The sequence below is a fragment of the Lacerta agilis genome, chromosome 8 (genome assembly GCF_009819535.1).
Source record: "Lacerta agilis isolate rLacAgi1 chromosome 8, rLacAgi1.pri, whole genome shotgun sequence".
NCBI lineage: Eukaryota > Metazoa > Chordata > Lepidosauria > Squamata > Lacertidae > Lacerta > Lacerta agilis.
In genome coordinates this window covers 80,098,359-80,110,646 of record NC_046319.1, presented here as the reverse complement: position 1 = coordinate 80,110,646, position 12,288 = coordinate 80,098,359, and the positions used below count along the sequence as shown (strand labels likewise).

At 44.7% G+C, this 12,288-nt stretch overlaps 1 protein-coding gene across 1 annotated transcript in view; it reads left to right on the top strand.

The window, feature by feature from the left end:
- Window positions 1-12,288, top strand: part of LOC117052081 — a 48,292-nt gene that overhangs the window by 24,273 nt on the left and 11,731 nt on the right. Inside the window, 9 exon segments of the mRNA XM_033158805.1 lie at window positions 618-794; window positions 1,303-1,444; window positions 1,568-1,755; window positions 2,723-2,864; window positions 3,765-3,944; window positions 10,340-10,574; window positions 12,018-12,076; window positions 12,079-12,149; window positions 12,151-12,178. Of these exon segments, the coding sequence (XP_033014696.1) occupies window positions 618-794; window positions 1,303-1,444; window positions 1,568-1,755; window positions 2,723-2,864; window positions 3,765-3,944; window positions 10,340-10,574; window positions 12,018-12,076; window positions 12,079-12,149; window positions 12,151-12,178 (1,222 nt within the window).

The following is a 12,288-nucleotide window of genomic DNA, read 5'->3' as shown; positions in this document are numbered from 1 at the left end:
TGAGTGAGTGCGTGAATAATGTCATTACCCCCCAAAGTCCAGCAGTGATTCAGACACAGATTCAGAAGCTGCAGCATTGCCAGCTGAGAAGCAGACCACCTTCAGGGGTCTGAGTGAGGCTGACCAACAGAAGCTCACATTACAAATAGCACCAGAACCAGGAGAGAATATCTTCACCTGAGCCTGAGAAACCAAATGCCTCACACAACGCCTCACCCATCTAGGAGTGCACCAGAAACATGCCCCTTGAAGGGCTTATACAACTTCTGTTTGTCTCTGTGCCTACTGTCACAGCCTGTCCCAGACAAGGAAGGCACCCATCTGATAGTTAATTCTCTATTGGCAAGAGAAACACTTCCAGGTTTCCGACCACGCCCATGGCTGAATGGCGGGTGCAGGGCCTCAGCTCCCTTTCCCCATCGGCTTGCAGCAGCACATCTCCCACTGCGCTGTCAGAGGCATCAGCCTTCACCATAAAGGGAGGGTCAGAGGTTGGTTGTGTTAGGTGAGCCTCAGAGGCAAACAGCACCTTTATCTTAGCTTCACTTTGGGGAATATCTGGCCTCTCTCTCTCTTCCTCCCCGTGACTCTGCTCTCCTCCAACCTGCCACATGCAGCTCTACGACATGTTCTCGGACGTCATGCAGTACCTGCCTGGCCCACAGCAGGAAGCCTTCAAGCAACTCTTAGGGTTGGAGAACTTCATCAGAAAGAAAGTAAAAGCTAACGAGGAGACCCTGGACCCAAACTCCCCTCGGGATTTCATCGACTGTTTCCTTGTGAAAATGCATCAGGTATGAGTATTCCATTCTAAGAACTGCGATGATTTTCTTGGGAAAGAAACTTGTCTTGCCCCATGCCAACTTGGAGGGCCATGAATTGAAGACACCTTTGCAACAGTCAGTGACTGTCCATATCCCCTTATCTGATTGACCAAGACGCCATTGCAGCTCATTGCAGTAAGAGCGCCTTGCGGGAAAGGCTTTAGACTATGTTGTTGTTGTTGTTGTTGTTCAGTCGTTCAGTCATGTCCGACTCTTCGTGACCCCATGGACCAGAGCACGCCAGGCACCCCTATCCTCCACTGCCTCCTGCAGTTTGGCCAAACTCATGCCAGTCGCTTCAAGAACACTGTCCAACCATCTCTTCCTCTGTCGTCCCCTTCTCCTTGTGCCCTCCGTCTTTCCCAACATCAGGGTCTTTTCCAGGGAGTCTTCTCTTCTCATGAAGAGAAGACTCCCTTTAGACTATAGCAATGTTTAATAAGAGAAACCTCCTCCTTCCCCTCTTCCTTCTGACTAGGAAAAGGAAAACCCACACTCCGAGTTCTCCATGAGGAATCTGGTTTTGACTACCCTCGGCATTTTCTTTGCTGGCACAGAAACTGTCAGCACCACCTTGCGTTATGGCTTCCTTCTTCTGCTGAAATACCCGGAGGTTCAAGGTGACAGCAGAACAGGGCGGAAGGGGGGGGGGAAACTACCTTCCTTTCTTTGGGAGGATGCCTGTTATCTTTCCCAGCTATGAGAGGTCTCCCTTTTCTTATATTCCGCTGGTTTCTCAATAGAGAAAGTCCATAAGGAGATTGAACGTGTGATTGGCCAGAATCGCAGTCCCAGCATGAACGACCGGCCCCTGATGCCCTATACGGATGCTGTGATCCATGAGATCCAGAGATTCTCTGACATAATTCCTATGGGGGTATCACGACGAGTGACCCGTGATACTCAATTCCGGGGATACACCATTCCCAAGGTATTACTTTTTTCTATTTAAAAAAATTCATGAGACCCCACCCTTCAGTACTGTTTCCAGATATGGATGATGGGCTAGTTAATATTCCCTAGGCACCTCTGTCTCTGTCTCATCTGTTATCACTGCTGTGGAGTCAAAACCATAATAAAAGCAGAGAAGCCCTGCCAGATGAAACCACCTTGGGTCCATCATGCCTAGCATTCCTCTTTGATAACTTAAAATGCACAATGATTATTTTTTTAAAAATTATTTATTCCTTTTAATTAATTTTCTAAGCAGTAGCACTGGAAACTTTAGCAAGAGCACACTAAATCCTGAATTATTTTATTACTGACCACGTTATGTAAACAGCAAACAAAAACAGCTTCAAAAAACAGAAAAACTCCCCCCCCCCAAACAGAAAGTCCCAAATGGCTGAAAAACTCAGTTTTCCCAGGATCCTCAGCCCTCGCAAAGGAACTACTCACCATGCAAGGGAACTCAGTTTCCCAAGCTCCCTTGCAACGATGAATCCCGGCAAATTCAGAAACTGTTCTTCTGATAGGCACGCCAGCTCTTTGTCGGCATGAGGGAGGGGGAAACAGCCAGTGCAACACATACACACACACACACACACACACACACACACACACACACACACAGTGGCCAGCTGTGTGTCAGCAAGAGGCAAGAGCTCAATTGTTATTGAGATTTTGGGAGGGGGAGAAAGACCAGTCGTTGAGCCCCCCCCCCACCGGGTATGCCCATGCCTCTTCCCCAAAATGGCTAAATAGATTCCTGTGAGAAGACCACACAAAGAGGACAGGCATATTTTAAAATTCCTTATGAGTGTTAATAATGAGGGAGGGAGGGGGCACACTTCACCAAGGGAGGAAATACAGAAATGGAGAACTGCCACCGATTTCGTAACAGAAGAACCTCCCATTTCTCCCGTATCTTCTCATATTCCTCTCCCTTTCTTGTTCAGGGGACTGAAGTGTTCCCCATGCTTGGGACTGTGCTGAGAGACCCCCGGCATTTCGCAAGACCAGACGTGTTTGACCCCCAGCACTTTCTGGATGGGAATGGGCAGTTCAAGAAGAACGAGGCTTTTATGCCTTTCTCTATTGGTGAGTCCCCAGGAGTTTACAGCAAATAATAGCCCAATCAACGGTAACAATAGCGGGCCAATTGAAGTGAGAAAAATTGCTAGAAGACGTTGCTGCTGCAGATTTCCCCCCAGAATTACGCTGTCTGTCCAACGGCATCCCTTTTCCCTTCTACATAAAATCCCTTGGCCAACTATGCACACCAAAGGACCAATGGTGTTATTTTATGCATGGTTGTTGTTAGGGCACCAACAAGTTGGCGTGCTGAAGCGCAGCAGTCAGGGTGAGATAAGCCAAGGTCAAACAGTCCAGGTCAGAAGCCAGCCGAAGTCAGGTATCAGTACTGGGGTCAGGAGAAGCCGAAGTCAGGGACAGTCCGAGTCAGGAACAAACCAAGTTGATCAGGAACAAGCCAGGAGTCAGGAACAACCAGGAACACAGGAACAAGACGAGCAAAAGAAACCACTCGCCCAGCACAATAGTTGCAGAAGCTGTAGAGTGTGCTAACCAGCTTCCCTAAGAAGCCGGTTCACTCCCACGCTTCCTATGAGCTACAGCTGTCTCCAATTACCGCCTTCGCTTCTCAGCTCGGCGTTCCACAGCTGAGAAGGGAGGAGGAGAGGGGATCAGCTGATTCCCCTCCTGACTGGGACCTGCTTCTGGCCCCACTTCTTCCTCTAGCTCTGGTCTTCCCTCCTCCTCCCTGTCAGATTCCTCCTCCTCTGAGGAGTGCCGCCACCAGTCCTCCCCAGGCACGAACTCCTCAGATTCCTCTGTGGGTGCTGCCCTGTCGGGAGGGGGGGCTTGCCACCACTCCTCATCTGACTCGACCCTCACAGCTGTGTGGGTTGGAGGAGTCTTTGCCCGAGCATTTCCAAGCAGGCTATAACAGCCCGTCTTTGCTTTCTTCCTCTTCCCTAGGGAAACGCTACTGCTTTGGAGAGCAGCTGGCCCGGATGCAACTCTTCCTCTTCTTCACCAGCATCCTGCAGAACTTCCACATCAAATCTCCCACCCCACCTGAAAAGATTGACGTCTCTCCCATGCTGGTTGGCTTTGCCACCCTTCCGCGTTTTTATGAAATGTGTGCCATTCCCCTCTGAAGCAGGACTTGACGAAACGGAGCCCCATCGCCACCTGCCTTGGCCACCCAAGTGTCAAAGGAAGAGGCATTCTTCATAGAATCATAAAATCATAGAATCATAGAGTTGGAAGAGACCACAAGGGCCATCCAGTCCAACCCCCTGCCAAGCAGGAAACATCAACATGTAAAGCACCAGAACAGGCTAACCATACCAAGTCTTGATTCTTTCTTTTGAATTTCCATTAGTTCTGTTTCCATTTTTGGAATTTCCATATTCTGCATTTCTTTTTCTTTTTTTAAATGATTTTTTTATTGGATTTCCAGATAAATGTATTATTTACACATAATATTGTTACATCTTATTTTCCATTTCGTATATATATACAGATAGTTTCTAGAAAGAGAAACTAAACTAAAAAAGGGGGGAGAACTTTCACACTTCCTTCTTCTGTTATTTTTGTAATCATTCTTAATTTGCGCAGTTCAATATTCCTTATTCAATTAATCATCTGCCAGGTGGCCGGGGAGACCCAGCCAGATGGGCGGGGTATAAATAATAAATTATTATATTATTATTATATTATTCCAATAGTTACAATTTTCTAAATAACCGTTTCCATATTTTTCCCTTATGTCTTACACATAATGTCCATGTATTCCATTTTATCTATAACTACACATTATATTGCATTGTTATCTCGTTTGTGAATTTCCAGTAAGAAGTATTGTCATATAGTAATTTTTATCGTATTTTTCCTATTATATCTTATAATAATAATAATAATAATAATAATAATAATTTTTATTTGTATACCGCCTTTCTATCTTACAATACTCAAGGCGGTTTACAAGCAGAAGGAACAAAAAATGTACATCTTATAACAATCGAATGCAATACAAAAATGTGATAATAAAACAAAACTTTAAAATAGGCAACCTACATCAAAAAGTTACGTTCAACAATTATTTACATACGGTACCATATGTTCTATTGGTATCTATTGACTATACTATACATTGTATTGTTCTTTCGTTGTAAATTCCCAATAAAGAATTTTAAAATTCAGTTACAGGTGGGTAGCCGTGTTGGTCTGCCATAGTCAAAACAAAATCGAAAATTCTTTCTAGTAGCACCTTAGAGACCAACTGAGTTTGTTCCTGGTATGAGCTTTCGTGTGCATGCACACTTCTTCAGATACACTTCTGTTTCAGTGTATCTGAAGAAGTGTGCATGCACACGAAAGCTCATACCAGGAACAAACTCAGTTGGTCTCTAAGGTGCTACTAGAAAGAATTTTCGATTTTGTTTTAAAATTCAGTTATGAGTTTCAGTTCATACTGCTGGTGTTCTCATATTCCAGACATCTTATCCATATATACCAGAAATTTTCCCCATTGCTTTTCATATGTTTCGTTACCTTGCTGTCTGATTTTTGATGTTAATTTAGCTATTCCCATATACTCCACCATTTTCTGATGCCATTCCTCCAATGTAGGGATTTGTTGTTGCTTCCACACCTGAGCTAGTACAGTGGTACCTCGACTTACGTATTTAATCCATTCCGAATGCACACCTGTAGGTCGAAAAATTCGTAAGTCGAAAAAAGCGATTTCCCCATAGGAATGCATTGGAAACAAAAAATTCGTAAGTCGAGTAAACCGCAAACCGCATCTAAAATTTGTAAGTCGAGTAAACCCCATCTAAAGCCGCCAATGGATGTCCTTTGGATGTCGAAAAATTCGTAGGCATGCGGGCACATTTTTCATTCGTAAGTCGAAAAATTCGTATGTCAAGTAATTCGGAAGTCCAGGTACCACTGTATTATTCTTGCTCCTGTAGTAGCATAGAGGAACAGTTTTACATCATTTTTCTCAATATCCTCACCCACCATTCCTAGCAGGAAAGCCTCAGGCGTTTTCTTAAACGTGTATCTAAGGATCTTCTTCATTTCGTTATGTATGTTTTCCCAATATTCCTTTACTTTGTCACAGTGCCACCACATGTGAATAAAATCTGCATTTCTTTTGGAATCAATCTCACAGGTGAATAAATATCTGGTCCATGACTCTCTGCCCTCTTCCTCCTCTACCCCACTTCCCCGAGGCACCTCTCCCCTTTCTGGCCATCAGCATCCCTACTGGCACCTAGTCCAACAATGGTTCCCCCCCTTCCCCAACCTTTTAATATCCTTCTTTCCCTTGTGGTCTGTTTGCCAACATTCATTTGCTGACACTTTCCCAGTGAGTAGCTAAGGAAGAATAGTTAACCCTGCAGGATATGACAGTTGCTGGAAGGGTTTACAGCCAGAGGTCAGCCCATAACCTAGGAAATCTTGCCTCTCTGAGATCTTGTCATCCTTCTCAGGAACTCTGAAGCGGGGACATCACACCCTCCCACCCCACCCCCATCCACCAACTAAGGGCACCCTTTGAGCCCCATCTCCATTGTAAATCAAAGTTTCTTCAGTGTCATCTGTTCCATTATCCTTGGGGAAATGTTTGAGTATAGAGATGGAAAATTTCTCTCCTTTAACCAGTTGATAACGCAACTACTTCAATCGCCTTTATAAATTTTTCTCAATACTGTACCTCAAATACAAGGGCCATTCTACCCTGCCAAAGGCTTTTGTGGCACTTAAAAATAAGAAAACGGTAACTTGTTTATCTCTGCTTTCCTCACAATGTATACTGCTTTTTCAATATATGTACTCAGGTGCCTTCTCTTAAGAAATCTAGTTTATATAATCCATTAATGTTATTGAGCTTTCTTGCTATGGCACTTGCCAGAATTTTAGCAATGACCATTTTTAACAGTCTCTAATTTTCTGAAATTACCTCTTTGTCTACATCTTTAGTATCTTGCAGCTTTATTTCTTGTGAATATACATTTTCTGCTGCACCCCTAATTGAGAAAGCTGCAAAATCAAATGTTTCATCTTGGTTCTCTATTCTCTTCTCTTACCCATAATTCTGCTGATAAGGCATACCCGAATCATGGCTGTAAAAGCTTCCCACAATGTTCCAATTTTGTCAGCTGTTCCCACGTTGTGAATAAAGAAATAACAAAAAATGCATTGTTTAAATCTACTTTTCAATAGTATGTGCCTTTTGATGCACACTTTATTAAAGGTTGCCCCAAAATTTTGCAAGACCAGACATGTTTGGCCTCCAACACTTTCTGGATGGGAATGGGCAGTTCAAGAAGAATGAGGCTTTCTTTGCATTTCTCTGTTGGTGAGGCCGCAGCAGCCCCTTTTGCAAACCATGCACACCATAATACCAATGGTGTTTTATCCACAAGTGTGTGGTTTAGAGGAGTCTTATCGTAAGCAACAGCCTTAAAGCCCATATTTGCCTTCTTCCTCTTTCCTAGGGAAACATGATTGCTTGGAGAGTGGCTGACCCATTTCACTTTCCTTGCTTCTCAAAATTGTTGTTGTTGTTGTTGTTGTTGTTCAGTCATTCAGTTGTGTCCGACTCTTTGTGACCCCATGGACCAGAGCACACCAGGCACGCCTGTTTTTCACTGCCTCCCGCAGTTTGGTCAAACTCATGCTAGTCGCTTCGAGAACACTGTCCAACCATCTCATCCTCTGTCGTCCCCTTCTCCTTGTGCCCTCCATCTTTCCCAACACCAGGGTCTTTTCTAGGGAGTCTTCTCTTCTCATGAGGTGCCCAAAGTATTGGAGCCTCAACTTCAGGATCTATCCTTCCAGTGAGCACTCAGGGCTGATTTCTTTAAGGATGGATAAGTTTGATCTTCTAGCAGTCCATGGACTCTCAAGAGTCTCCTCCAGCACCATAATTCAAAAGCATCAATTCTTCGGCAACCAGGCTTCTTTATGGTCCAGCTCTCACTTCCATACATCACTACTGGGAAAACCATAGCTTTAACTATACGGACCTTTGTCAGCAAGGTGATGTCTCTGCTTTTTTAAGATGCTGTCTTGGTTTGTCATTGCTTTCCTCCCAAGAAGCAGGAGTCTTTTAATTTCGTGACTGCTGTCACCATCTGCAGTGATCATGGAGCCCAAGAAGTAAAATCTCTCGCTGCATCCATTTCTTCCATTAAAAAGTTTTTTAATTCCTCCTCACTTTCTGCCATCAAGGTTGTGCATGTCAGCATATCTGAGGTTGTTGATATTTCTTCCGGCAATCTTAATTCCAGCTTGGGATTCTTCCAGTCCAGCCTTTCGCATGATTAATTCTGCATATGTTAAATAAGCAGGGAGACAATATACAGCCTTGTCGTATAAAGCTCTCTCCACATATTTAGTATCTTTCACTTTACTTTTTCCTTGCAACCAGCAGTTGTTCATAGGAACCTGTGACCAGTCACTTATTATGCTGCAGCTCAGATTGAGAAGATCCAAGAGCGAATCTTCTCTCCTCTATCTCTTTTACTTTCTGTTACCTGCACCTATATGTATAAAACAGCCTGAGGGAAGAGGATTCTGACATAGCTCACGCAGCTCTGGTGTCATGTCTGCCTTGGTCCTTGCAGAGGCAGAAACAGACAAGGACAAAGATAATTATCCCTTTAATTATCAGATGGGCAGCCTTGGGTTTCTTTGAAACCCGTGCTTCAAAGTTTTGCTAAAGTTGACTCAGACAGCTCACAGGCAGCAGGGAGAGTTTTAGGAAACTTCACCTGGGCAATAAAAAGAAAGTAGCAGCTCCAAAAAGCCTGTAAGCAGTAAAGTTGAGATAAATCTGAGAACAGACAGAAAATAATACTGCATTTTCAAAATACCACAGAGCAATTCTTCTTTGGTTAGTCTAAAAATAGGGATGGGCTCTTGTTCAGAACTGGGCTGTTCACATTTCTGAAGAAGGAAATATTCTGGGCACATGGAGGAGTCTTAAAAGTCCAACCTGAAAGCTGGTCCTCTTCTTGTCTATTCAAAAACCACAAACTTACCTCTTTCTCTCTCTCTCCTTCTCTCTCTCACACACAGCCTAATAATCAAGAGGCTTTTCTGAAATGTGCAAAAACATTTTGTAGTGTCACGGAGAGAGACAAATTTGTCTATGCACTTTCTCCATGTCATGCAAGATTTTGTAAAAATTGGATCAGGTCCCCTCTTACTTTCTCTCTAAGCCCTAAAAGGTTGCACCCCTTCAACCTAGCGAAGTTGCTCCATCCCCTGAATCAGCTTGGTCGTCCTTTCCTGAGTCTTTTCCCAACTCTAAATGTCCCTTTTCAGGTGAGCTTATGAGAACTGCACACTAACGTTCTCTGTCCACTGGAACAAGCCCTCAGCCTAACCTTCCCAGTGCTATTTCTGTTCAAATGCCCCAGTCTCTGAGTGTTCTGGTAAACTGATCTCTGAAGAGCATGTGCTTGACATGAAAACCTCCCTAGCCATCCCTTTTTGAAGGCTATGCAGCAAAAATCAAGGCAGGCCTTATGTTTTAATACCAACCATATTTTCGCCCATAATTCCGGATTGCCCTCGCTGTGCTTAACGTCCAGCCTGATAAAGAGTCCTGCTGGACTCAGAGGCTTGTGCAGTATTTGTGACATTTTGGGTTATAACAACAACAACAACAACAACAACAACAACAACAACAACAACAACAACTTATTATTATACCCACCCATCTGGCTGGGATCCCCAGCCAATGTGGGCGGCTTCCAACAAAAGATTAAAAAATACATTAAAACATCAGTCATTAAAAACTTCCCTAAACAGGGCTGCCTTATAAGTCTTCTAAAAGTCAGGGGTTGTTTATTTACTGAGAAGGCCCTCTGCCTGGTTCCCCTATGGGTTGCCCCCCAATAAAGGGACTTTAAGGGTTTTCACGATAAAAGTAGCCATGACTGCTCATGTCACCCACCCCTTTCAAATGCTTGGCGTATTGGTGAGCTTCTACCTGAGAAACCACACCACACACACACACACACACACACAACAGTTGACAAATGGTGCTGCATTCCTCCTGTGAAAATAAATGCTGTTCCTTTCCCGCTGCCTGTTCCTGTTCTTCTCACACCATTGTTGGTGACTACCGCAATGCACTTCATGTGGGGCTGCCTTTGAATTTGATTCGGGATTCTGTCTCTTTCATGACTCCCTGGACTACTCTATTACTTCCGCAGCCACCCCTTTGCAGCCTCTTTCTCAACTGCTCTCCTCCTCCTAGTCTTACACCAGCAGAGACCCTGTCAAATGATACAGAATTCTGAGAAACGTGGTGAGAGAATTGTGCTTAACTCTGAGACCCCTTGAAGCTCCCTTGGTGGTGCAAACTTGGGCTGGCAACTCGCTGTTACCACTATCTGTCCTTCAAGGACTTGAAAGAAAACCCTGAGCAGAGAGTAAACAGGTTGCACAATTTCAAGGAGGGGGTTCTTCCAAAGGTATGTAACAGGCTCAACGCGGGCTGTGCAGGTATTATCTCTTCTCAGCTGGTGAGCAGCACATTGCCTGTAGAGCTCCACAGACCACCCGCAACCTCCCCATGGATCTCCTGGGAGCAGCGGCCCTTTTCCTGGTCATCTGCCTCTCTTGCCTGACAGTCCTCTCAACATGGCGGCAGATGCATCGCAAAAGCCAGATGCCACCTGGACCAACTCCGCTCCCCTTCATCGGGAACCTGCTCCAAGTCAACACAAGTGATATGTACCGTTCACTCATCAAGGTAACTTTCTATAATGTGTAAGTTATCCACTCTCTGCTTTGTTATTATCAAATCGTTTTTTATATACTGCTGCTGAATGAAGATCACTCCATTCAATCCACCCACCCACCCTTCTCATTCTCTCTCTCTCTCTCTCTCTCTCTCTCTCTCTCTCTCTCTCTCCCACTTGACTCAATATCTCATCATAATTCTCCTACCTTTGATTCTCTCTGAGGTATATGAGGTGTGGGGGAGAAGCAATATATCTGGTGGGGGTCACAGCGTGTTCCTTTTGGCTTGTTAATTCTCTCTCATATCATATAGATAGATAGATAGATAGATAGATAGATAGATAGATGATAGATAGATGATAGATAGATAGATAGATAGATAGATGATAGATAGATAGATAGATAGATAGATAGATAGATAGATAGATAGATAGAAGACAGACCCCAGGAAACAGCTTAAACTCACCAACTGAAGCAGAACAAAATAAATAAAATAATTCCCTTCCAGTAGCACCTTAGAGACCAACTAAGTTTGTTCTAGGTATGAGCTTTCGTGTGCAATGCACGAAATTCTGTTTTGACTATGGTAGACCAACAGGGCTACCTACCGGTAACTGCAACTGAAGCAGGTGAAAGGTATCCGATGGGTTTGCAAATCCTCAGTGAGTTAGGGAGGTGCCTTGTATGCGATGATGAGCTGCAGAAAGACTGAGAAGAACAGCGGGTCCAACAGTCAAGAAAGCAGTTAATGCATGAAGAGAGAAAGGGGGGGGCAGAATGGGTTCATCAAGCTGGAAGGTAGACAATCTAGGAGAACTCTGATCCTAAACGAACACTGCTTCATGTTACACTCATTCATGGGAAAGGATTCAGGAGTAAACCCTGACGGGGGGAGGGAATCTGGACCCACTACCTGTGAGATATCTTTGGGGGATAAGGATTAGACCATACGAAAATCCAGAGTGGAGTCCCTAAGGTGCTTGGATGGTGTCTTGTATGCCTCCTTGCGGCAACTCCTGCAGCCAAGCTGGTGCAAGTATATCAGGGAGACCACATCAGGGAGGCTGAGAGTGGGGTCTTGCCAGCTGGGCAGCCTAAGACCCCCCTACACACTCCCAGGCTTGCACCCCGGACGAGGCCACTTTGGTGCTGTAGATGCAGATTCTCTCTCTTCGTTATTCTGCTTCAAGGAATTGGGGAATGGATGGAAGTGCCGATGGCTGATAGCCACAATGGATCTTCTTTGCCTCTGCAGTTGGAGGCAGCACTGCCTCTGAATACCAGTTTTCTGGAAACCACACGAGGGAAAGAGCGCTCTTGCGTTTGGGTCCTGCTTGAAGGTTTCCCATAAAAGGCATCTGGTTGGTCACTCTGAGAACAGGATACTAGGACTCTAGATGTGCTCCCTTTTAACCTGATCCAGCAGACTCTCTCATTGTGCTCTCTTTTCACAGATTCATGAGAAATAGGTCCTGTCTACACCATCCACTTAGGGCCCCGCCGCGTTGTGGTGTTGTGGGATACGATGCAGTGAAGGAGGCCCTGATGGATCAGGCCGAAGAGTTCAGAGACCGTGGAGAGCAAGCCCACGTTGGACTGGCTTTTCCGGGGTTACGGTGAGTCTCTTCTTCACAATTCTGGCCAGAGCACATGATTATGGCATTTATAGACACCTTGTAGCAAGCTTGCACCTGATAGCCTCAATGTGGTTCTGTGCCGTAGAGTA